Source organism: Calidris pugnax, unplaced genomic scaffold (genome assembly GCF_001431845.1).
Source record: "Calidris pugnax isolate Ruff unplaced genomic scaffold, ASM143184v1 scaffold547, whole genome shotgun sequence".
NCBI classification, from domain to species: Eukaryota; Metazoa; Chordata; class Aves; order Charadriiformes; family Scolopacidae; genus Calidris; species Calidris pugnax.
The window spans coordinates 122649-150113 of record NW_015091267.1 but is presented as its reverse complement, the minus strand read 5'-3'; the positions used below and the strand labels follow the sequence as shown (position 1 = coordinate 150113).

Sequence of the window (27465 nt, the reverse complement as noted above, 5' to 3'; positions counted from 1 at the left end):
GCGGAGCTTTCTCCCGCTCCTCACCTCCATGCCCCACTTACAGCCCCTTCAGCTGCACAAGTTCACCAAGATTGATTTGCTCTGTAGCACCATCAATGCTGAGCGGGGGTTTATGTGGATGGGAGGGAGAGGGGACAAGTGTCATCATAGAATCATAGGATGCTTTGGGTTGGAAGGGACCTTAAAGTCCATCGAGTTCCAACCCCCCTGCCATGGGCAGGGACACCTCCCACTAGACCAGGTTGCTCAAAGCCCCATCCAGCCTGGCCTTGAACACCTCCCAGGATGGGGCAGCCACAGCTTCTCTGGGCAACCTGTTCCAGTGTCTCTCTAAAGGTAGTAATTCAATTCTTCCTTACTTTTTAATGGAGAGTAATGGACAACTGTGTTGGATGTAACTAATTAGAGCTATGGGAAGAGCTTTATGTTTCTTACACAGTCATTCACCAAACATAATGGGATTTTCACATGTGGACTCAAAAATATAACATCTTCCCAAACCCTCTTCTAAAGTCAAGCTCTATTGTGTTTTACATGTACATATAAATATATTTGTCCCCCAGCACGTTATATGATCCTGGAAGCTTCACCGAGGACTGGTTTTTCCTCAGTGGAGCTCAGGGTCTGAAAATGGGAGCACACAAGACTTCTGCAGACAGGCTGCTTTAGATTTGAATTTTTCACCAGAAGACACTGTTTTCCAGCTTTTCTGATAGCAAGAAAAGGATTGAAAATATAAATTGCTTGTAAGCAGATCCCAAGACCTCTTTGGTCTGAGAAAAAAATCAGCATATGCTAAAGCCACAGAGGAAGCTTCGATCTTTTAATCTAAATTTAAACTAGTTTAAAAAAAGGCTTCAGAAGGAGATGCTCTGGACTTCTGTTTACTTCAGCCAAATAACCCCTCTGGCCACTTAAGGTTATTCTCTTTTCTCAACCTTCTTTTTCTCATTTCTCTCTCCTTTTTTTTTTTTTTTTTTCCAATAGAATATCCTAATAGTCATGGAAATATCCATAGAATATCCTAAAGTCATGGAAATACATATAGAGTTAGTGATAGTATTTGCTGTAGATTTTAAGTAATGTGCAGATACTTTACCCACAACTTAAGTATATAACACTGTTCAAAGACGTGGTAATGTATTTTCATTCACTCTAGTTGATTCAGGAGGAGCAAATTTGCCTCGGCAAGCAGAAGTATTTCCAGATCGAGATCATTTTGGCCGTATTTTCTATAATCAAGCAATCATGTCCTCACAAGGAATTCCACAGGTAATTTGCTTTTACTCAAGAATGAAATGTACTGATTAGTTTTTATGTTTGCTGCCTTTATCTGGTTTCAAGGCTTGGACCTAGGCTTTGCTTTTGACAGCACTGCGTTGTGCTGACCTGTTGGCTCAGTCTGGGAATTGGAGGCACTGCAAACACAGCAACAGTCTAGAAAAAGTCATTATAATTTTGAAGAAGCTGTCTTCTTCTTGGCCCTAGTGTTAATGATGTGACCTGGCTGCTCCTGTCTTGGAGTAGGATAAAAAGGGACTTGACAACAAGGTATGTAGAGCCCTGTGAGGAAGCACTAGGAAATGTCTTGCAATGGCCTATTATTCTGCATCAGTGCTGTAAAGGTGAGGACCCCTTTGATGATGGCTAGTAAATGAGACATGCTTTCTGCTAAGGGGTGTATGCTTATATTTATATATCCGTTTTATACATTGATGTACTGTATGATAAAGTTGCCCTGACAGTGAGGTTATTTTCTAATGTATTAATGATGCATAGAATTACTGTTAGTCACAGTTCCTGGATTTAGAAGTGTTTTGTGTCGTGGATGTTTCAGGAGTGCATCGGGGTCAGTTTTTTGACGCAGGTGGCATGCTAGGGGAGGTACACTTCTGGATCTATTACTCATGAAGAATGTAGAACTGTTTGAGGATGTGGTTGCTGATGGCAGCCTTGCCTGCATTGGAAGTGGAGGGCAAAGTATAACGTCTCTCTGGAGGTGGAGAAGGCAGATTGCAGCATAAAGACCCCGGTCTTTACGAGAATAGCCTTAGGCTTGTGAGGGGAACGGCAAGGACCTGAGAGGCTGCCAGGGAGGGCAGAGGCATCGTGGTCTATGAAGATAACCTCCAAATAAAGGAATGTTCAGGAAAGCAGACAACCAGGTCATTCCTACAGAGTTGCTGTCTAATCAGTTAGCTCCCAGCCTCTTCATAGGGTTGCATAGCCCTCTCGTATACCTGCCTGTTACTTCCCTTTGCAGGCCAAAGAATTCAAGCTTACTCAGCTGTTCTTCCTACAGGAAGTGTTCCATACCTTTGGTCCTAGTTTATCTTCTGCAAACCTTTTCCCAGGCCTTGTTATATCTTTTTTGGGATGAAAGAGGCAGACTGTGCTACTCGATACATCAACTAGTGATGGATATATATAATAGCGTAATGATACACACTATTCACTTTTCCATTGCTTTGCCAGTAGTTCCTAACATCTTTGATTTTTTTGACTTCTGAGCAGTCAGCCGTTGTTTTCACTGGGTTATCAAGAGCCTGCTCCTAGGTGTAGTTGTCAGTTTAATGCCTATCACTTGATATTGGCTGGATGCAAGAAGGTGAAGGAAGTTTTCAGGATATTCCACCTGAGAAGAAACATTGGTTTAGAACATTAGGCTGAAAAGTAGGTATTGAAGCCTCAAGCAGAGTAAATGCTAGCTAACTTGCTGTTTCAATCTGAGCACTGTCATGGAAGTATTTCACCGCCATACTGTTTTGACATACTTGACTGTTGAAGGAGTCACTAATGTAAAGTGGAAATAGGATTTTATTCCCTTCATTCTTACCAACATCTGTCATTGAGAGGCACATGTGGGTTGAAGCCATTTTTATTTGTTCTCTGAGTAGCTGTGCTTGTTTGAATCTCCTGGTCCAAAAGGAGGAAGTAGAAGCTAATACTTCCACTGTGCAGCAGATGCACCAGTCAAGGATACGGTATTCCATCTGACTCCTCCTTAACAGCAAACATTGATTTTGCATGATTTCTGAGGAAACTACATTTGCTACCTCAATACCTTTTTGGCATCTATTGGAAGGAAGTCAGACTTCAAATCTTTAGCCATCTTTTTCTTTACCGAAGAATCCTGAAGTCCATGGCCTCTAGAAAAATCCAAGGCTGAAGATTCTAACAAAATCTCTTTAGAAAGTCTGACATAATTTAACTTCTGCGGTTCTTTCCTTTTCAACAATAAAAGTGAAGAAATTATAGTGATTAGCTGGATCTCCACAGAAAAAGCACTGTTTAGTTAAAACAAAACAGTTCAGGAAAAATAGCAGTTTACAAGCTGGCCATCTAGTGGAGTCACTGATAGGTCTAAGTTGTACTCCAAATTTATACGTGTGAATAAAATTGGTCCCAGCATTTTTGTGGAACACTAAGTGTCAAAGGAGTCTGTCAAAGGGCTGTTTTGCTGACTTACCTTTTTAGGAGAAGTTTTGGTAAACCTTATTTTTGCTAGAGACTCCAATCATTATTTGGTACGGGAGTAGTGATTTTTACATGTTACGTAAAAGATGAATATGTAAACCCAGTCTGCAAGGGTGAAATTACTGTCATTAGGCAGGACCTTTGTAGAAATGCCTGGCTCTAAAGTCACGTTGGTGTTTTCCTGAGTATCTTGAAACAACTTCAACTTATTTGTGACGTTCCTTATAAAGTTGAATTTGTTTTTATTTCAATTACCGTATAGTGTTGTATTAAGGGGAGCATTGTACTCCTATACAATAAAAACTAAATGTAGGGAAGATTTTCCTTTTAATAAAACACATTTTTGTTTGATATGACACTGGATGAAAGTTTAGTTTTCTTAGCATGACACTGATTAAAGTTTAGCTTTCTTAAAATATTTATAGAAGTCTGAGAGAAATGTTTTATTGAAGTCCTTTCTTCATTTAAAGGATGTAACATGGTTGTATTTTGTTTGGGAGATGTTTCAATCCTTTGTTTCATTTCAAAAAGGCACTGTTAACATTTGTAAATATCTGCCAACAGACTATGGTAGCTAGAGTCATCTTCCCTGTCTGAGAGGGTGTTTCATTAGGAAATGTTGTTAGGAAATTATGCTTCCTCTGATTTCCATTCTGGTTAATTCTTCTGACATGGGAGTCTGGATATTGTTAGTTTTCTACCTACTGTTCTGTGTTGTAGCCTCCTTGAAGGTCAGTTTCATCAGTTCATCAGCCCTTCTCAATTTTGCTCTTAAAATAGTTGCTTTTTTATTATTTTATTTTTTTTAACCAGTTGCTTATGGTGCTTTTAATTTCCCCCTCCACTTTTACCTGTGACTAATTTATTATACTCCCACTGCAGCTTTAAATTGCGTTGATGTCTGTATGGCTGTGAATCAGAAAGCTGTGATTAGCTTCTCATTAGTCGATTCCTAAGCTCTCTCACACTCATATGCTGCGTGGATACAATGAAGAGCTGATCAGTGACTATGAAATACACTATGTGCATTCAGAACTGCTGATTTTTATTGCGCTCTTCAGTAATTTCCTATGCAGTAATTAAAAGAATCAAGTCAGGAAGTAGCACATTAGTTAGGAATTTTAGGTTGTGCTATTTGACAGGTAGATTTTGGTTTTTCTAATATATACATATTCCAATTTATATATTGGAAAATGTAACACCTGTGTTACAATTTAAACATGGGCACATTTTTCAGAATGAGCCTGGTAAAATTAAGAGTAGGAAAACCCCACAGATCCTGGGGAAAAAAAATCAAATTAACTTTTCCTCCAAGTTTCTTCCATTTCTAGAGGCTTATGTTATCTTTGTATTTACCAGGAGGTATTTATTAAATGCACAACAGAAATACTGCAGATTAATCATGTGACTTTGAATATAGTTTAAGATACTGCAGACCATTTGCTGAAAAAGCTGTTTGATTTGATGATAGCAGGATGACATAGCCGTATCTAAAGCAGGAGTAGATGAACTAATGTAGTTTGAGAGTTTTATTTCTGTATGCTGTTTTCTTTTAAGACCAAACATGTAATTATCATTTAACACAGAACACTACTTGATGTCACTTCGGAAAATTTCCAAACAGATATAACAGAAAATAACATTTTTTTTTGTGTTTTTTTTCTTCTTTTTTTTTTTTTTTTTTTCTTTTTTTTTTTTTTTTTTTCTTTTTTTTTTTTTTTTTTTCTTTTTTTTTTTTTTTTTTTCTTTTTTTTTTTTTTGTATTTGGGAAAGAAAATGTTTATTATTGTCTGCCTTTTCCATATGAGTATTCTATTTCTTCCGCTTTACAAGCTGTTTTTAAAGGGTCTTTGGAGGAGCTCCCCTGAAGGAGAAGTGAAGTGAGAAACCTCACTTTCAGCATCATATACTGCTACAATATTCATCATATACTGCTATAGTATTCATCATATCTGGGGTCAAGTTGGTTTTGTAAAAGTGTCACCAAAATCTTACTGGTAGAATATGTTCATTGGGTTCATCTCAAAATTAGACAAAAGGGTGAAGCAGAAGTTGTTCATGCTAAAGCCTCTTAAGAGAAACTCAACACATCTTGAAGGGCACAGTTAATTAGTTCATCCATTGAAGAACTGAAGTTAGTATGACTAGTAGATGTGAGGAATCCTCTTCAAAGGATGTTAAGATTAGTGAAGTTATGCCAATAAGCAACAACTCTGACTTAAGGGTAAGTACCAGGAACAACCTCTAGGTTTCAACCTTTTACCATTCATGGGTAAAAATAAATTTCATGGCAGAACGTGAACCTCTTCAAACATTTCACATGTGTAGCCCATAGTACTTTATGAATTTTCCTGCAGGGTGGAAAATAGTGTAAGAGACTGTTGAAAACTAGAGAGATTCCCTATTTTTTGAAGAAAAACTGAAACATAAATTAAAAATTTGCTCTGTCAGGCAAAAATGAGCTGCAGTGCTGTCCCAGAACTTATGTTAAAATCAGTACAATATATAATAGTAACATGTGCGTTTGCTGTTTATAAGGGTTGGGCAATACAGTAACTTGTTGTTTTTTTTGTTTTCCCTATAGATAGCAGTAGTAATGGGATCCTGTACAGCAGGAGGAGCGTACGTACCTGCGATGGCTGATGAAAGTATTATTGTTGGCAAACAGGGAACAATATTCTTGGGAGGGCCACCACTGGTAAGGATATAGAGGTTTCTAGTAACATGGCCCCTAAAAGAGTTGGGCTGCTTACAATTGTACAGCTTAAGCTATTGAGAACTTTTGATGAGATATTTCCAGATAGCCTGTATTATATTAGTTTTCATTTTCTAAGTGTATCTGAATGTTTGTATCCTAAATTAAATCTTTTCTGTCTGTTAGAGGTGTATATGTGTCAGAATTTCTTAAGGTGTTTTTATAGTACTGCTTTTAGATTGCTATGCGCATTTTAAATTATAAAAATGCCTGTCGTGATTTAGGCTGAATTGGCCTACTAAGGGCAACAGATACTCTCCCCACACTTCCCGCTGCCAGGAGAAGAGGAGGAGAGATAAAGAGATTTATGAGTTTGGAAGGAACTAAACTGCTTTCATGAAATATTAATAATAAAATTAAATGGAAATAGATACAAAACCATATCAGGCTCCCAGGATGACGTCACCAGCCTGTACTGGGGAAGTCCCAGTCTGGACTCAGCGATGGGTTGGAACTGAATTCCAAATCTGGAGTCAGGAACACACGGATTGGGATTGAAGGCAGATGAACAGACAGGGTCCTCTTTGAACGTCGGCCATTGAAGAAAGAGGCTGGGCCTTTGATCCCTCAGCTTTTATACTGGGCATGGGGCAGGTGGGATGGAATACCCTGTTGGTCAGGTTTGGGTCACCTGTCCTGCCCGCTCCTCCCTGCAGGTGGGACCCCTCTACACTTTTCCATTTCTGACCCTCCAATGGGGCAAATAACACAATTAGCTGACCTTGGTTGTTATAGCAATAAGCATAAGCAAGAGCCTCTCTGCATACCATTCCATGGCATGAAGTACAAACATTGGACTTACCACTCTGAGAACAAACAGTTTTCTCCATAATATGCTGTTAATTTCAGAGAGTTAGAAGAGGCCTAGCTAAGAAGTAAAATAACTGAACAGAAAGTTGGTTCTAGTTTACCTCAAACCGGTACAATGCTTTGTAGATTCAATTATGTAGTCTCTAGCTGTGAACTGAAAGGAAAATTACAAGCATGTATACTATATCTCAGAGTCAAGATCAGAGAACTTCAAAAGTAGGACTGATATGATATATTTTATGTCACTTTACAGACAACAGAGATGCATTTATGATGGAGTTTGTCATCATTTCCTTACTTTCTTCGTAAGGAAATTGTTTCTAAGGAAACTGACCTGAAGAACTCCGGTGAATTAAAACTTGCTTTATTGTGGAACTCATAGCGGAATTTGTGACTGTGCAAAATATTGCAGCATAAGACAGCTTTAAAATCACAGTAGCTTGGCTCCAATAGGAAAAGGAGTGCTTGAGTGGGTTTATTTTTCTGAAAACAGCTATACCACTGTGTGTTCTAGTATAGGCTCAGTCTGATTATTTTACTTTGACAAAGATTGTTTTTAACACAAACTTTATGAGAAGAAAGGAATTTCCAGTAGTAAACGTTATGTCAGTGCTAGAGGTACAGGTAGGGCAGCACCCAGCATAACTGTTCTAGTCTCAATGAATTCTGACTGGATAAACTTGCTTTTTTGACATAATCAATTAGTTGTCTTGTTGAACAAACTGTTCTGAGGCAGCATGTTGGCTCCGTTTTGGTTATAGTCCTTTGGGAACTTTTAGGCATGCTTCCTGAGACAAAGCTAAGTGTAAATCAAATGCCTCTGAAAAGTGCTTCCAACTTGAGCAGACTTAGATGGAGAAATCAATTTGTAACAGCATTGTTAATGAGGATATTGCTCCACTCAATTCTTGTGGTAACAGAGGAGGCGAAGTCTGCTGGAAATCACTTTTTTCCTCCACTTAAGATACTGAGAAAATGTAGCAGGTCCTAGAAACTATGGAAAGACAACTTCTGGCAGTTTTGGTTTTTTTTGTTGTTGACCAGTTCCTAAGGCATGAGTGTGTTTATTTCTTTAAAAGCATGAATAACTTACCTTGTTATGTCATTTACTGTTTACTTGTATATCTCATTTCCATTTTTTTGCATTTCGTTCTTCTGCTTTAGGGTGTTTTTTTCCCCACTGTGTCATCTTGATGCTAAAAGTGGATTTAGCATTTTATACCCCTTTTTTTTTTTCTTCCAAAGTTCAATGTATAGATGGATTTTAAATTCTTACGCAGCTTAAAAAAATGAAAAAAGTCTTATCGTTTATGCAGACGTACTTTTCTATGGCTTGTAAATGCTAATTCCTGTTCCAGAACATTCAGAACATAACTGGCATATGGAAAGCAGTGGAAGAGGACACACACCTATAAGTACAAGGATACTTTGTTGTCTACCGTAATAAAATAATGCATTTAGCTTGAAGTATTTTATAATTTCAGTGTAGGCTTTCCGAGATGACAAGTAATCACCAAAAGCAGATGAAATAATTAATAATAACTATGTCATTTAACGCTCATTTATTTACTGCATATTATAATTTAATTGTAGAAGTTCTTTGTCTGTTGAAATTTCTTTGGCAGTAATTGTTTCAAATGTCTTACCTAAGTCTCTGTTCCTTTTTATCTTGTATTAGTCTTTTTCAGCTTGTGTACAGGTAAACAAAGACAAATCCTCCCTCAAAATTAAGCAGTTTTCTGGAAATTTATCGCTGTAATTTAGATATTAGGAGTTTCTTAGTGAAAAGTGGCATGAATATGAATGAAGATATTAGGTGAAAGTAATACCAGTTGAGTGAGTAACATTGGGTGATTCATACATCTTTTTACTGAGATAAGGAAATCAGTACAATGAAATAAATCAACTTTTACATCAGACTGTTATTAACTTCGTTATTGTGGTACAAATAACTGCCCTGGTTGCAGGACCACCTGAACTGTTCAAGTACAAACCCTTTCTAGGTCCAGCACAGTTCATTTGCTTAGAGCCAGTGGCATATAAAGTGGCAGTATCGCTTTTAGGGCTTGCTCAAGTTCAGGGTGATTTGTTGCAGAAGCTCTGCTAGTAAATCTGAAAGACCTGAGCAAACTCAGCTCTTCTGGCATGGCATTTCCATTGGGAAGAGTGCTAGGGAATCCTCTGCACCTTGAGTGATTCTGCTTGGAGCTATATTAGAGCTGGAAAGGTTCATCAGACCTTGGGAAAACCCTTGAGTTCCCTGAGAGAGCTTACTCAAAGACAGTTTCTTTCAAGCTCTAGCATTAGGCAGGTAAGAATAAGACGGCTAATACTTAGTACTACCCAGGAAGCTGGCTAGGAAGCTGAAAAAAAGGGAACCAGACTCTTTTATTCTAAGAGGGTGGTAAATATTTAACATCGAAAGGGAATTTAGGTCATACATATGTGTCACTGAGACGTAGCACAGGAGACTTTTGCCAGGATAGCAGCTGAGTCAAGTCTCAAAGGAAAGACTTGGCTCGGCAAGTCAGTGACTGCAAGGATGTTCTCAAGTTAGAAAGGATGAAAACTTTTTACCACTTCCAGGGAAAGGCTTCACAACTATCCTTCAGTTTAATTTGTTCCTTAGCAACCTGCAGATGTAATGATCCTTATCTTTGTGTGTATAGATCAAACTTTAATATCACTACCTGTCAGCTTTTCAGTTTGGTAGAGCTTTTCATATTCTCACTGAAAATATTTTGCTTGCCTTTCTCTAAGCATCAAAATTACTTCAAACTCCCATAGAAACTTCCATTCCATGTCTTAGCAGATATTGTAGCCATTATTGTATATGCTCTGTTCCCCAAAATGTCTTTCCTATATGAAGAAAATTGGATTGGATTTTATCACTTAGCTGCCTAAAACAAACATCTTAAGGAAGTGAAAGAAAATCCCTGATGTTAGTTGTAATTGGTCTTGGGATGTGTATGCTAAAAAAAAGTGAATTGCAGGAACAGTCTGAAGTCTAAAGCGCAAGTTTCCTTGGCCTTTGTTTTAGAAAGGTGAGGAGTAATGACTTCATGAACAGATGGATTTTGGTAGTAAGAGGAGAAGTGTCACAGTAGTAATAACATCTATGGCCGTTATTCTGCATTCCCCCAAGCAGAGGAATCTATATCCTCGCGTTTGGCAACGCTGCTTGGTGTCTCAGGATGCTGTGTTGACCTGTAGCTTCTCCATCCCATTCCAGAAACTTCCGATTCTTCCTTCCCTGGGGACAATATTCTACTTTCTGTGCTCAGAGGTGAAGGAAAGTCTGGTGTAAAGGGATAAGTTTGTCAAATTCGCATATATCTCAAAGGTCCCTTCCAACCATGAATATTCTGTGTTATTTGTGTGGTAGGGACTCTTCTATGTATCTGAAGTTTATGTTCATTTTCCCTGATGATTGCTAGCTGAAGTAGCTTGAAGAAGGGCTTCTTTGAAAATACCCATGTATCTTGTCAAGGCTCTATTTGCAGTCTGTTAGAAATTAATGAACTTTAAGGAACTTAGTCCTATTTTAACTACAGTTTGTAGAATGCTCTATTGCATCACAGTACCTGGGAAGGCAATGAAGCAAGTAATCCTGAAAGCTATTTTCAAAGATACTACAGACAAGAAGGTGACCACAAGTAGTCAGCATGGATTTACGATGGGGAAGTCGGGCCTGACCAAGCCGATAGCCCTCAATGCTGAGATGGCTGGCTCAGTGGACACAGAAAGCAGCGAATGTTGTTTATGTTGACTTTGACAAGGCTTTTGACACTGGCTTCTGTAACTTCTTCAACAAACTGACCAAATACAGACTGGGTAAATGGGCTGTGAGGCAGTCTAAGAACTGGTTGAACTGGTGGGCTCAAGCTGGAGGTCACTAGTGGTCAGTAGTTACCCAGATGTCAGTGGTGGGACCAATACTGTTTAACATCTTCACTGATGACCTGGACAGTGGTCCAAAGTTGGCCATAGGCTAACTTGCAGATGGTAAAAGCCTGCGAGGAGTGGTTAATAGAGCAGATGATTGTGCTGCTATTCAGAGGGACCTCAATAGCAGGGAGTGAAGATAGTAGAGCCAGACTTCTCACTGGTGCACTGTGACAGGTCAGGAGGCTACAGGGCACAAACTGAAATACGGAAAATTCTATTTGGATGTAAGAAAACACTTTTTTACTGCGAGGGTGGTCATGCCAAACCCAGTTGTCCAGAGAGGTTATGGAGTCTCCATCCTTGGAAATATTCAAAACTTGACTGGTGATGCAACCTTTTCTGGTGCACCCTGCTTTGACCCAGGGAGTTAAACTAGACAATCTGCCAGGGTAGCTGATTCTGTGATTTGGAGAAGGAACAGTTCACCTCTGTGGAAAAGGAAAAACGTCGTTTTCGTAAAGTCTGTTAAAATTAGTGTCTATATTTCTGCACTGAGAGAAAGTAGTGCTCTGTTATTTGTTCGAAGTTCTGCAGTAGTCACAGAATCACAGTACATTATAACTGCATACTATGTCAGATACATAAAGAGAGATGTATAGAATTATTTCACAGAATGATGGAATCATTTGGGTTGGAATACACCCTTAAGATCACCAAGTCCAACTATAAACTTAACACTGCCACCACCACTAAACCACGCCAAGTGCCACATCTGCATGTCTTCAGGGATGGTGACTTAACCACTTCGCTGGGCACCCTGTTCCAGTGCTTGACAACCCTTTCGGTGAATGAATTTTGCCTAATTTCTCTTAAAAGTATGTTCTTATGTTTGTTATTTAATGAAGGCTCCGGTTTATTGTGTCTTTGACAGAAACATTTCATTAATTAGTATGAGAATGCCACATATTTGTATTTCATGGGTAGCCATTCAAAATGAAAAGCAAAAATGCAACTTGTGATCCTACTACTTTTACAAACTTTACAGTTTGGAAGTGTTTGTGTATATATATGTTTATATACTTAGCGTGCTTCAGTTTTAGGCCTGAAATTTGGAAACCAAAATTTGTTTTATGGTAGGTTCCTCTTCCCTTGTCTCTAATGCTACCTTAGTACTCTCCATGTGTGATAAATAATGGTTTCACTAGCTTGCAAGGAATCCTTTTCGAAGCAGTTATAGTAAGAGTGGAAATATACAAGAATTCTTTTTTTACCATGCAGTAAATGCAGCTTTGTTTTAAGAACTTTGGTCACTCTTGAATTATCCTGTCAGGTCTAAGATTTGACAGATCTGGGTTTTAGATTGTGCATTCCAGGTATTTTTATGAAGACATCATACTTGATCCAAACAGTTTTATGCTACTAATATGTTTTTTTTTAAAGAAAATTATTCTTAGTAAATTTTTGTATATTTAACAAAGATTTAGAAAATAAAAACTGCTAATGGTTGTTTTGTGATTAATATTTTAAGAGGTAAACTAAAAGTCACAGAAGAAGAGTTTGTTTAAAGAAAGCAAAGTGGAAGAATTTTAAGTTTCAGCTGAGGTGGTGTTTGAAGCTGCAGGAAAATCCATGTTTGAAATGGCTTCTTAACTGCTAAAAAATGTTTATGAAAATGTATGTTCATAAATCTAACGCGTGTGTAAGTATACTCACACTGATAATGGACAAAGCAATAAATAGTAAGTGAAGAATTTTTCTTAGTAAAAAATGCATATTAATGCTAGAATAAATCTAATTTTCCTTTTCTTGTGGTAGGTTAAAGCAGCAACAGGTGAAGAGGTATCAGCAGAGGATCTTGGAGGAGCAGATCTTCACTGCAGGTTTAAAGAAATATTTTCCTAGAGTTAATGTATTCCATCCTTTAGGCTTTAGGAGGATGTCTTTTCCCTTCATTTCTCCCGTTTCCTCTTTCCCTCCTTTCCCCCTTTCCCTTTTCTTAATTTCTTTTATATTTAGATATTATTTCAACTATATTTAGATTTTGAAATATAAGATTTTCTGTGTCCTGATCTAGTGCTGTGGAATTATTTTACCGTTAGAGTAGCTCAGTTACCTTATGTTACAGTAGTTAATATCCTGTTTCCTCCATTTTCTACTTCAAAATGCACGTCTAATCTACTGCAGCATCATGCATAATATGGAGGACTTTTCTATACTGTATAATGCTGAATGTTAATAGAATAATACACGTTGAGAACAGTAATACATTTTGCAGACTGTATCTTTCTTACTGACAATTAGTACAAACAGGATCAAAACAGCTTGTGTTTTTTGAAAGAGAATATTTGGTTTTGAAACAGATTTCTATACACTTTCTAGTTCTAAATTGAAAAGAATGAGTAAACAAAGCTAGGTACTACTGTACAATAATTTAGGTATTACTGTACAATAAATGCTTAATTTTTAGTTCAAATTACTGAATGAATAAAGAATTCTTTTTAAGGGCAGTTCATAACATTTTTCTGAAGGTGTTTTCTTTATAATTTCAGATTAATTTTCATTTCAATTTGAAAAAATTTTGTCATCTTTTATATTGTCATTTAGATTTTTTTACTTCCTAGAGTTGCTATTTTATGTCAAGTGTGACGACTTGAATGTACTGTTCAGAGAAAAGTTTAGGCATGGATTTTATTCTGAAAGTAATGTTATAATGAAAACAGAAGAGCTGTATAGCATCTATGTTTTAGAGATAAATATAAAACTTTTCAAATCTTAAAAAGTTTTTAAAACCTTACATTTTCTTTTTTTGGATTATTTTTTCTAAATCTTCCTATTGCTATTGTTATTTATATACAGAAAATCTGGTGTAACAGATCATTATGCTTTGGATGACAATCATGCACTTCATCTAGCAAGGAAAGCTGTAAGAAGTTTAAATATCCGAAAGAAAGTAGATGTAAGTGTATAGAATTTGAAAACGTGGCATTGTTTAAATTAGGAATGTTTTTCTTTGCTGGATTTATACAACCCATTTTTTGCCTCTGACTTAGACACTTTGAAAATGGAAGTTATGGGTCTTGTCCTTAAAGATTTCTCTCTTGTTTGAGTTCTGCAATTACTTTTCTGCTGCATTATTCCTGGCAAAATCACTGGGATTGCATGCAAGAGTGAAGCAACTAGAACAGTGGTTTGGAATCACAGAATTGTACTGTAAGATTAACCCAGTCTTGCAAGGTGCTGAAATTAATTTTAAGTCCACATGATCATTCCCATGGACTCAAAATTAGATACCTGCTAAAGCATCTTTTTGAATACACGTTTTCTATGATATAAAACTGAGGGGTTAGATCTTAGTCAGGGTGTTGTATTGTATTGATTTAAAAATCCCATGTAGAAAATGGGGTGGATAGCATATTGGGGAGGAATTGCTTGAACTTATTTTGGCAGGAGACATGGGAGGGTGAATTGAAGATTAAAGCTCAGCAGCGGAAAGAAGGCAAGATGTTGTATTCAGTTGCGTGGTAGAGATATTCATAGTTTTTTCAGAATACCAGCTGCCTAATCAGGCACAGGGGGAAGTGGGAGGACACATGGGAGGACATGTTTGTTTTTTGATTACATGGAAGAAGTGGAGCATATATGAAGGTGTACACAGGTGTAGAAACAAAGGTAACAGTAAGGGAGAAAGTGCTGTCAGCCTTCAGTTTAAGAAACTTTATGCAAAATGAGGACAAGCCAGTACAGGCATTTTGATGTGCTCAAAGCAGTTGGCAAGTTAATTGTTTGTTTATGTGGACTGTTAATTCCTTTGTTGTGTAAATTGTTTTCTTAAATTGCTACAGGTGACTATAGAGCCATCAGAAGAGCCTTTATTTCCTGCTGATGAAATATATGGAATAGTTGGCGACCAACTAAAAAGAAACTTTGATGTTAAAGAGGTATGAATATAAATGTGAGATCTGCATGCCCATACAGGCATGCACTCTGTTTTATTGCAGGAAATCACTCTTTATATCATCATAGTTTGTTTACAGAAATCTGATTTGGTGTGTATAGGGAATATTTAAATTTCATAAAATCTTTTAATGTTTTTTTTTTATTATTTTGTCCAACAGATTCATTGCAATGGCAATGACATGTTGAAAATACATTGCTTTTTACTTATCCCTTTAAGAAGGAGGAGCAAGGGTGAGGGTGATCGACAGCATTCTGAAAAACCTGCCAGGAAATAGGGAAATTTGTGTTGGTAAAGCATTCTATAGACTTGCCAAGTGATATGATAGCTTTGTTTTTCTGTTAATCCTGTGGAAGTAAAGACCCGATGTTTAAAGATTATGGACTATAAGCACCCTAAACAATTCACTGCTCTCCCAACCAGATATGGAGGTTGTACTCTGGTGCAGGTCAAGTGTTATTATTTGCCTCAGTACCTTCATCCCTGACCACATTGTTCCTCATATTTTGCATAGATCCCATATTCAGAGCCTTTTTCACTACCAACCAAGCATTTATTTTAGGAAGAGTCTTAGTATGTAACTCTCTTAAAATACTTTATCAGAAGTTACTGGATTTGCTTTGCATTAAGGAGAGAAAAAGATTAATACTTTTACTGAGTCTCATGCTGCACTCTCAAAAGTTGTAATAGCTTGGATTTATGTTCTTTTAAAGTTGAAATAAATATCTTCTGGCAAATGTCTTGGTAGCAATGGATCTATATTTATATAAAACAGGTCCTTTGCATCTCAGAGAAACTTCAGAACAGATCTTCATTATTTTTGTATGTCACAAACTTAAGCAAAGCTGAAAATAAACTTATCTCTAAGAAAGTGACTCATGACTGTACTATGTTTTTCTCTTTATAAATATGAGTCTATTGATTAATATTTAATATAACCAGAGGTAGCAGTTTTTCTTTGATATTTAACTAATCAGGAAACCACTGTTCCTGTATAATTTAAACTGTTTGGTTAGAATTTTCTTAATATTGAAATTCCATTTTTTATAAACATGTAGATAAATCACACTTTATGAAGTAAATGAGCTTTGCCTGCCATTCATACTATTTTTATAGTCAGCTGTATGGTGTTATCTAAATGGAAAGCATTTATTTTGGGGTTATATGTTATCATGGCTTTTCTTTCTAAACAAATTATAAACTATGAAGGATTAAGAATTTCATTTTATTTTTCTCTTTTTTCTTCAGGTCATTGCTAGAATTGTAGACGGAAGTAAATTTGATGAATTCAAAGCCTTGTATGGGGATACTTTAATTACAGGTATTTAGAAATACATTATAATTATTCTGTATATGTTCCCATTGGTTTTGTAGTTGGATTAAGTCTGTTTTGTTCACCCATTGATATTTTAGTAACATTTTTATTCAACAGAATAGTGGTTTCTATTGCCAAGATAAAGTGTTACCTTTGCAAGTTATGGTAAAATAAATATATGTCAAAATTTATAAATTTCTCTTTCTCCTTCAGGATTTGCAAGAATATTTGGTTATCCAGTAGGAATTATTGGAAACAATGGAGTTCTTTTCTCAGAGTCAGCAAAAAAGGTAGATAAATAGATTATTAGCTTCTTTGCATTAAGAAACAGAACTTCTGGTAGGCAACTTGCTCTTGAAATTAGGAACTTTTTTAAATAATTAAAGTGGACTGGCTCCACATTTTTCATGTAAATATGATGTCGCTTAATAAGCTGTAAAAATAATTGATCCTATTCTAGAAATGGTGTTCTATAGATATTTTTTTTTCATACAAAGTAGATAGGTCGATAAGAAAACACAGTTAGGAAAACAGAATCGGATATTGTGTGATTGCAATTCAGTTGAAATAATATAACCTGAAACTTTCAGCTATTATAAGAGAAGTCCATGCTGATTGCATAAAATACCCTATAATTCCTAACTTCTAAAATGTGAAGCAGTGCAACAAATCACATCATTGTTTTTATAATAACTGGAAAATGTCAAACCTGGATACTTAGTTCATTGGTTTACCAGCAATTTAATTTTCATACCTTTCTGCAGCAGCTCTTCACTTAGACTAATGAGGGAAAACGTGTACAGTCTCATAATATCTGTGAGCTAAAATACCTGTTTTGTGAATTAAAGGGCATCTTTCATGGAATATTGTGATTGCTTTACAGCTAAGAGAGCTTTAAAGGTTGGGTTTGGGGGATTGGTGGGGATAAAAAGTTTCTGGGTCTGGCAGAGTGGTTGCTTACCTTGTTCTATGTTGTTTGGTTCAGTTCTTCATTTTTTCAAGAAACTATTGTCAATTGAATTTTGGCAATAGCAATTATATATGGTAGTTTTGTTCTAGCAGACTTCTCAAACTAATGATGAGGAAATCAGTATTGAAAATCTATAGGAAAAAGGAAGCCTTGATGATATACTTGGAGACAGGAAGTATTTTTACTTGCTTTATTGCTGTAATAAAATAATACATGAAATTGAGTTTCATGTACTGAAGGAATACTTTCAACTTGGAGTACTGCAGTAAGTGACATCGTTTTCAGCCAGCATTTATTTTAACTTAGTTATTTCCAAATTGAAAACATCTCTTTCAGTATTTCTAATGCTTTCAGTATTTTCCTGATAATTTAGTGCTGCAACGTTTTTCCTACCAATGAAAAAAATGTAGGGAATCTTCCTCTGCTCACATTTGCTGGCATATCAGTACTGTAAAAGGAGATGACTGTGTTTCACTTGTTTAACTTCTAGAGAGACTTTTGTCCATGATGTTGCTTCTGTAAGCATCACAATCTTACAATGTTCTGGTTTGGTTTTGTTTTACATTTTTGTAATGATTTGTGGCACATCTTTTTCCCATGATCATCACTATGCTTTTTTTTTTTGAGTGCTTCTCTGAAAAAAACTAGCTACGTATTATGCTTTATGATTTTTCTCTGGTTTTTGTTTTCATAAATTTTGCTGGTTTTATATTGTGAAGAGGCTGGACAATTTTTTCAGTTGCTGTGCTACATACCTTTTTTACCAGCAGTGTGCAAAATCAGCTCCACCTGACGACCTTTATTGATTTAGATTATTTCTAGCTGAAACAGATTTTTGGTATCTACTATTTGTATCTTTGATAGGAAAATGAGGAGAGGGCATCTGCCATGAGAAAGAGCAAAGACGAGAAAGAGGAAAGGCAGGGCCATGAGCAAATGATGTATGTGGGCTTTTCTCAGTTTCAGAGAGTAATTTTCTTTGGTACACGAAATGGGGAGAATTTTTTTTTTCTGATTGGCTGTCTAAATTTCCGTGACACAGTCTTATAAAACTCCTTGTCAGGTCCCACACTGTGAAGCTGTCTGTGGTTTAACTACGTATTGGCTGAGTTACAACATTTGAGCTTTTTAGTACCAGCAGGAATGCTTTTTAAGGATATTATTTGTTCTTTACCCTTGGACTCACACATTTTTGGCATATTCTTACTTCTGCTAGAGTGAACGCATGTTTTGCAGTTGACTTTGGATGAAGCGGAGGTAGTACAGCAACTCATGATGCAAATACTCCCATGGACTTCAGTGGAAGGACACTTGTCACAGACTTCAGAGTGCTGGCAGTGATAGCTTCACTGATCCAACTTTTAATGGCTTTAATGTTGGGTTTTTTTCTTTTTCTCTCCACAGGGTACACATTTTATCCAGTTGTGCTGCCAGAGAAATATTCCCATTGTGTTTTTGCAGAATATAACAGGTGAGCAAGCTCGACGTTTTGAAGTTTCACTGTGTTGTAGGATTTACTATTAACTGTTGAGGCTGTGACTTTTAGAGAGCATCTTGTAGGCTTTGTTGTACTGATATCTCCAGCCTGTTCTGAAATCATCCTGTCAGCAACTGGAGAAGGCCTTGCCTTATGATTTGTTCTTCAGTTTTTTCTGCACGTGCACATAGTATGACATACAGAACGGTATGGTAATAGAAAGTTATTAAGCCTTTTCTTCATGTTGAAATTCTTTAGGTTTCATGGTTGGTAGAGAATATGAAGCTGGAGGGATAGCAAAAGACGGTGCCAAGATGGTAACTGCTGTAGCTTGTGCCAATGTGCCTAAAATAACTGTGATTATCGGTGGTTCTTATGGAGCTGGAAACTACGGCATGTGTGGAAGAGCATATAGGTAAGTGTGGCTTCAGATTATGACAGGAGATAAGACTACATGAAGAGAACATAACCTTGAAATACCATTCTGAAAAACTAACTAAACTTCCCTTATGGGGAAAGGCTCAAAGAGCTGGGGCTCTTTAGGCTGGAGAAGAGAAGGCTGAGGGCAGACCTTATCTGTTTACAAGTACCTAAAGGGTAGGTTGAAGGATGATGGAGCTGGACTATTTTCAGTGGTTCCCAGTGACAGGATGAGGGGCAATGGGCACAAGCTGGAACATGGGAAGTTTCACTTAAATATGAGGAAAAACTTCTTTATGGTGAGGGTGTCAGAGCCCTGGAACAGGCTGCCCAGGCAGGTCGTGGAGTCCCCTTCTCTGGAGATTTTCAAGGCCCACCTGGATGCAGTCCTGAGTGATGTGCTCTGGGCAATCCTGCTTTGGCAGGGGGGTTGGACTAGATGATCTCTAGAGGTCCCTTCCAACTCTGACAATTCTGTGATTCCGTGATCTGTGATCAGCACAATTGCAGAAATTGTGCTATTTGGAAGACAGTTCTAATTGAATACAGCCGCAAGTAAATAACGATCTGACAAACCTGTAGAGATTGTTAGGCTCATGATTAACCTAGAATTAGATGACAGAGGAGATATTCTAACATCTGAATGTGCTGACACACTTTTCTTCTGTTCTAACTCTTGGAGGAGAAATTGTAGAATCCTAAGCAATCGTTAGACATTTTATTCTTGCCTTTATTCTGCATTCATATGAAGAGTATCAGCCTGTGTAAAAAATCCTTATTCACTTTAATGAGCCTTTTTTTGTGAGTAATGTTTGCAGAACCCTTAAGGATTTATTTTTTTGACCCTTTGGACATGACTCACATAAATGTGGGTTTTTTTCATTTTTCAAGGTCCCTAATACTATTGAAGTTTTTGGTGTTATCTTTAAAGAGAAAAATTCCTGGGGGGGTGAGATGAAAAGACTCAAGAAAGAAAAATAAATTCTTAAGATGCTTGAATATAGGAAATGAGCAGATTTTTTGCATTTTCAAGCATAATGCTGCAAGCATTGAAATACATTAATTTGAATTCTTTAAAAACCAACGGATTGTAACATTGTCATGCATAAAAATTAATTCTTAGCTGAGTGAGAATTGGTTCTTTACTAGGAAATATAGCAATGTCTTATTTTATTATTTAATATGTATTTTTTCAGTCCAAGATTTCTTTATGTGTGGCCAAATGCTCGCATATCGGTGATGGGAGGAGAACAAGCTGCAACTGTTCTCGCTACAATAGCTAAGGACCAAAAAGCAAGGGAGGGAAAACAGGTACATTTTTCTTTCGTTTGCAGTAATGTAACTATCATTTACTTTTTCACTCGGTTACTCACTTCATGAGCTAGGAAAGGACATTAGAGTGAGACACCAGTGAACTATGGTTCTCCCAGAGCCACCTAGAGCATTGACAAACATGAAGCATTTCTGAAATATTGTTTATGTCTTCTAATTGTGAAGATCATTCATGACATTTCTTGTCTCTGGTTAAAAAGAGGACTATTTCTCATATCATTATCTTTTTGTCTTTTGTGCACCAGATTATTAGTTCTGCCCAAGAGGAGCAGCCAGGGATCCTCCCTGGTTTGGGAGTATGAGGAGGAATATGTGGGAACAAAGTGTCTTTCCAATTATTTTTGAAGTAGACGGTTTTATAGAGTGCTGATCTTAAATTATTCAGTGACTGAGAATTATGAAACTTATAACAGCAGAAGTCTGTAAGGTTTGGAAAAGATTTTGACTTATTTCAACATTTTAATTGAAAATTAGTGGTATTTTGTTTAATAACCTTTTCTAGTTTCTCTGGACACTCTTTTCTGCTGTGTTTTTTAATTACATGGTTTATGTTTATTCTGGTGCTTTGGTCCCATAAGAAGTGATTTTATTATGATGTCTTAAAATTGCTTGTATTTATCATGGGTAGTTACTCAGAATAATGAAGTAGTACATACGTGTTATCTCAACAGTTCTTTTTTCTACACTTTACATGGGCTTTCTATGAATAGAATATATTCACCCTCATCTTTCCCTGTCTTAATTTCCCATATCTCTAAGATGGACAGGATGATGCAGAGAAAGAAGTTTGAGGAAAAATAATTGTAGTTAATGTCAGTAAAATGTGTTAGAAACTTGCACATTTTCTGAATTAAAGTGGTGACCAGTCTGGATCATAGAGAAACCCAGTGTTAGAACAGCGCAGGCTTGTTTTATTAAAAAATCCTGCCGAAGGCAACTCAGCATGGGGTTTATTCGGTACAGTAGCTTCACTAATTTTTACTCCCCAATTATTATACTAGATTAATTATATTTTTACTCTCCTTTTCCCACCCACCCACGTTTCAAAAAGTGATATTTTAATTTCATTGTCAAATATGCTAAACTGATACTTGTGTGTAAAAAGGGAGAAAAACTTTGAGGTTATTTGGGCAGTTTCTTCTAGTTTGATGCTGCATATAAGGCTCTGCTGTGGAAGAAAAAACTTAAGGAGAAGCTTATCTGTATTTATTTATTTGCCTGTTTTTTTAGTTATCAGAGGCAGATGAAGCAGCTTTGAAGGAACCAATCATTAGGAGGTTCGAGGAGGAAGGAAACCCATATTATTCCAGTGCAAGGTAATATATCAATGACTTTTCCAAAAAGTTACTTGTAATCACAGGACTTAACAGTAACATCTAAAACTTGGTGTTGAAGAATGGCAGAACAGAGGAGTCTGGAGCAAAGATTGTGTTTGATGTGCAGGAGTGCAACACAACAGGCTTCAAATCAATGTTTTGTCTGTCTTGTCGCTGAGACTTTGTAGCATGTACTGTATCAGAAGAAGGCATGCACTTGCAGGAATTATGCTACTTGTTCTGTAATGTTACAGTAGCATAGAGTTTACATTGTATGTATTTTGTTCTGGGTAAGTTTTATATCATTCTCTCCAGTGCAGTATCTGGTCATCTTTCTAAAGCCCACTAAACAGAGTAATTAGTGGCTGCATGGGTGTTAGGAAGAATTCATTTTAGTGGGATTCTGTAAGTAGAAGAGGCCGGTGGTAAAGGACAAGTTTCAGGAAGGCCTGAAGCCATTTGCAAATCTCAGGTCATGATCTTGGTGGGTGACTGTATTGGATGATAGCAGTTTGGATAGGACATTTGCTGATGGGCGCAGCATATCCATGTTTGTTGACAAGTCCTTTGCAGCATTTTGTTATCAGGTTTATGAATATTAATAAATGCCTGCAAGGTGGCATCCTGCAGTGTTATCTCTGGAGACTATCTTGGAGGCTTTCTTGGCTCCTGATTGTTACTCAACATTAGTTTCATATTGTCTGTACTAATTTTCCTGCACATTTTTCTGCTTGAGGTATCCAAAAGCTAATATCATTAGCTGCTAATGATGGTAGAGAGTAGCACATAATACTGCGCCTCCATGGCTTCTCATTTTGCAGAAAGAATATTAGTTACATACAGCTGTGGAGTCTGATGTGTGTATGTTTTTGTGTAGCTGAATTAGAATTACTGATGGTTTTCTTACCTGCAAGGTGGGAAGCCTGGAAACAAACTTGAGTACAGAGTGGTTGGGATATGATAAATTTTAATGTGGGCATCATGGGCAGAAATTACATGGACAGGTGGGTACAAGATACTCTGTCAATATCACAGAGATGCCAGGAGTTTGGGGGCCTTTTTGTCTAACTTGATTCTCGTATGTGGCAAATTTGGTAGAGCAGCAACAGCAGCAGCATAGCATCAGTGAGCTCCTTTATGAATTGTTTATCGTCATCTAAAGGAAGATACAAAATGAATGGTAGCTTTTTTTCTGTTTTCTGTTGGGATAGTGGAGTGAACTTAACTGAAATAACCATACCTGGGGGATCCATGTTTATTTAATGTTTAATCAAATGAGTGCCTTCAGCAAATGGAAGCTCTTGCTGTTTTTTGCCTGGCTGGTGTTGTGATGGAATAATAATTCTCAATAGGATAGGGTTTGTGGTGTCATCTAGGCAGATTTCAGTGCTGCAGTCCTATTCCATGTGGGTCATGGATTTAAGAAGGGTGTTGGTCTTGTCACTGTTTGGTCTGTACTTCTGGCAGAGGCCTGTATGGTAGCATTGCATAGAGTCAGATATTCTCAACCTCTTGATGTTTTATGCATGTGTACGATCCCCACTGCTACTAAGTTAAAGTTTATTGGGGTTTTTACATATCATCAATGGGTATACTTTTGTGAAATCCTAAAGTGTTATTGACATTGACTTTCTGGTGGCACACTGGTTTGATTATTTTTTAAATCTTTTTAATCAATTTAATTTTATAGGGCTTTCCCCAAACTGAGAGATGGTGTCAGCTGTTAAAAACTTCTGTGCTATCTCTTTTAGTACGCCTTAAAGATCAAATCTAGTACTTGTGTCACAAAATCTTGTGCCCTGAGGGAAGAAGGAAAAATGAAAACACATATTGTTCTCTTTTATAACTGGATTTTAAGGAGAAGAATTTTCCACTGATGAAATAGCTTTTAAAAAACGAGTCCAACTGTCTATATTTAAAATTAATCTCTACCATGGAGGACAATATGAATGGTTTGATTTTTTTGTTTGTTTACATTTGCTTTTTATTTATTTATTCACTGGAAACACATAGTCTCTTTGTATTTGTGATCAACAATAATTGGATTTAACGCTCAATATATTCAGTATTAGCGATACAAAAACTTGTTGTCTCCCAAAAACCAACAGACCATTGTCAGTATTTACAACATTAAGTTACTAATCTGCAAGAAGGCTGTTTTGCATGTAAGATTAAGGTTAGAATTTAAAAAGTCAGACTCTGTATTTTTAATAATGTCCAGTGATTTTGGGGCATGAAACTTGAGTGTTTACTACCAAGCAACTTTTACCAGTTTATGTTTCCAGAATATCTGTCCATTTTATGAAGTTAGGTTGCAAATCCAGAAGGCACCTCAGTAAATAGCCTGAGTTTCCTGAGCCTTAGGGTTTTGGGAGCGCTCTCAGTCCCTATTTTAAAAAGCAGGGGGGCTGCATTCTGCTTCTTGTGCCCGTAGCTTGGGAGGGGAGCTGGACACGCGGAGCTGTGAGCTGGCTGAGAAGGAGCATGAGTCTGGGCTGCGTGTGGCTGGGGCCGTGTGCTACGCCCGGCTGAGACGTGAAGTCAAGTGTCAGCGCTGAAACCCCGCCGAGGTTCGTCGAGCTAAAAGCAGTGAAAGTGAGATGCCCCTCTTCAGGGAGGAGTGCTTGTGAGGACAGCATGTGACTGGCTCGGGTCAAGACAGTTCCACTCCGGTTTCTGTCTCTCGTAGGTACAGTCTGCGTTGTCTGGGAGCTCTTAATTGCTCTCCGCTGTCTTGTAGAGATAATTGGCTATATTGCTAGATACTCGGATGGTTTCTGCCCTGATTTCATGCCTTCCTGCCGGTATTATCACATGTGCCTTCTTACTTCATCCATTGCTAATTCCTAAGCAAGATGTCAGACTGATAGCTCAAAAGTTTTAATTACTGTGGAGTAGGCTGCCCAAGCAGGAACAATGAGATGAAGTAGCATTACAGTCTTTCCAGCAAGCAGTGTGCTCGAGGGGGGGTATGTAGCCACCTTGCACCTTGGAGCCAACCCATTTGTCAGCCAACATCAGCAGCTGCTTGTTGGCAAGCATTTGCCATAGGTCCGGGAGAAGAACTAACCCATTCCCTTTACTCTAAAGGATGCTCCCTGCCTGCTCCCGAGGACGGCAAAAGGGAGCAGTTGACCATCAGCCAAATATCAGGGTGCTGTATTGAAACTGAATCTGGACAGCCTGGGTTTTGTCAGACACCAGCTAGATCCCTCCACCAAACAGACCAACAAGAAAACTCCAACAAACAGCTTTGCATCACCGAGAGGGAGGAATGATAGAGGGGCAGGAGGACTGCTGTCTGTATCGCTGCTCCGGCGCAGCCAGCTGGGGGGCTGCCTCCCGCTAGGATACGGGGACCAGTCTGCCTCACCCCTGGTGTCCACTGAGGTGGATGTGACCCTTCCAGTTGACTTCATTAGGCTTTGACTCAAGCTTTTAGGGAGTAATAACGAGAGGGAAGGAAAATGCTCTAATGATCTTAAAATACAAGCAAATTTCCCTGTTTACTCTGCTTATATAATTTTGCTTATAAATTATAACTTGTTATATGTACAGGATGTCAATACTGTTCCCTGCAGTTGCATTTCCTAATCAAACTTTAATCAATTATTTGATTAGAACCTTTCACAGTGAGCAGTCTTAATTAACGGCAGTCATTAGGCAGTACTCTTTTTAATGAGTTATGTTAATCTGCTTACAGGTTTCTAAAAGGATTTCAGCAGTCTACATCTTAACAAATTATATGAGCATTTTACTTTTGGGCACCTCGTTTTTTTTACTCACAGTGTCTCTGTTACAAATATTTTATGAGTGTAGATGTGACTTGTGTTCTAGCAATGGGGTTTTAATAGATAGTTTAATTATTAATGCTATATCCCAGTAGATAACATAGTCTTCTTTAAACAAAGAGAAGCAGAAGCCGGGGGTGACCACATGAAAGCAGCTTGACTTGAGGCAACACAAAATCTTTGTGGTTGTCAATGTAAGTTAATTGTGTTATTATAAAAAACCAAAATCTGTCAAAATGGGCTTAATGTTGGGAAGTGTTTATTGTGGTGAGAGTCACTATGACGTTGCAGCTTGGAAGGTACTGCACGAAGTTGGTGATTCTTTTTGATTCAGTTCACCCCTGCTCTGCCCATCCCTGCCAACCTCTGTCTTAACCAAAGATACTGTACATATGTTTTGCAGACCCTGACTAAAAGGCATGCTTATTTAAGCAAGATTTGGGTTGCAATGAGTAGCGTGGTATCTTGTTAAAATATCTTGCTGGGGAGGTAGCAGTTATACAATATTTACAGTTTTGTGGTCTGCTGGGGGTTTTCACAGGGATTTTACTTTGTTAGGATGGAGCTGATGCCAGAAGTATTTTAATTTTGGGATAATGTCAAAGGGACTATTTACAAGTGTTTATGACCTTGGGGACTTGGGAATTTGGTATTCACTCATTCATAATTTAATTGCCTTTGGGGCTGGGTTAAGGAGGGTATTATCTTAGAGTTGCTTAGAAATGGACTTCAGAAAAAAATGAATACAAAAAATTCTGGAAATACTGGAAACTTACTCTGGCTCTTTTAATGATGAAAGAATGAAAAGAATGAACACTTGTATCATCCTTATCTGAGAGGTGAACTAACCTGATTAATGTAAACAATGATGTGGTATTAAAATACTTAAAATACTAGCATTCTAGGTAATTGACAACAGGTCATTTTCCATGTGAATATTAAAAACAGAAGGTCTCTTTTCTGTGAGTGGTGACTTCATACTAAAAATAATTATGAAGAATCTGATTTAAAGTATGTAGACCTGATGTTGTTCATTTATCCAAAATTTATACTTTGTTCTAAAAGACAAATTCCTCAGAGTAATTCACACTGCTTTATTGCACTGATGGCTAAAGAGAATTAACTCCATGGCTTCAAGTATAATTTAGCTCTTTAGTCCATTTTCTTTTGTGTAGCTATTTCCAGTTCCATGTGCTTTAAAATCTACCCACTGTGTATGTTAATTTCCTTTAACTATTATTGTTTGGTTTATTTATTTTCTAGATTATGGGATGATGGAATTATTGACCCAGCTGACACAAGACTGGTTTTGGGCCTCAGTCTCAGTGCAGCATTAAATGCACCTACCAAGAAGACAGAATTTGGGGTTTTCCGGATGTAAACTTCAGCGTACACGTCAGAATTAGCTCTGTATATTTTAATTGGGGCTGGAGAGCAAACTAAATACAGTGTTGAGGTGGTTAAAAATAAAGATTTATACAATGCTATTTTAAATGGAAATGACATAATTATTTATTTTCTCTGAGTAATCATCACACAGTGCTTCAGCATTTTGATACTGATTTGAGATGGGTCATTTATAGTGCTTGTATAACACTGCATTGCATGAATAAACTGCAACTTCTAGCATTATGTTTAATGTTTGACCAGAAACCATTGATACTGTCTCCTTATATAAATAAATCTGCAAAATAAGCTACATATTTGGTGCTTATCAGTTCCTTTATTTCTTTTAATTCTTTCTATGTCTCCTGTAAATGCAAAATATTCTTGCAGCCTTACAAAAAAAAAAATAAAATTCCATGTTTGCTAGTAAATAATTTTTGCAGAAGAGAAGTGCTGTAAGGGCAGCTGGGGAGTTCAACACAGCGTGAAATTATAGATTTCACACAGTTGTTGGCATTTTGGCCTTTTCCTGGCTTTCATCCAAAAACCCATTGCTCTTCTGTACAGTTCCCT

The 27465-nt window shown here is 37.3% G+C and overlaps 1 protein-coding gene across 1 annotated transcript in view; it reads left to right on the top strand.

The window, feature by feature from the left end:
* MCCC2 (methylcrotonoyl-CoA carboxylase 2) overlaps positions 1-27209 on the top strand; it is a 45302-nt gene extending 18093 nt beyond the window's left edge. Inside the window, exons 6-17 of the mRNA XM_014960557.1 lie at positions 1160-1272; positions 6062-6175; positions 12746-12810; positions 13787-13886; positions 14773-14868; positions 16134-16206; positions 16414-16490; positions 18575-18641; positions 18906-19062; positions 20264-20378; positions 21630-21715; positions 26770-27209. Of these exons, the coding sequence (XP_014816043.1) occupies positions 1160-1272; positions 6062-6175; positions 12746-12810; positions 13787-13886; positions 14773-14868; positions 16134-16206; positions 16414-16490; positions 18575-18641; positions 18906-19062; positions 20264-20378; positions 21630-21715; positions 26770-26887 (1181 nt within the window). The 3' untranslated portion in view covers positions 26888-27209. The remainder of the gene's footprint in view (positions 1-1159; positions 1273-6061; positions 6176-12745; positions 12811-13786; positions 13887-14772; positions 14869-16133; positions 16207-16413; positions 16491-18574; positions 18642-18905; positions 19063-20263; positions 20379-21629; positions 21716-26769) is intronic.
* The last annotated feature ends 256 nt before the right edge of the window (positions 27210-27465 follow it).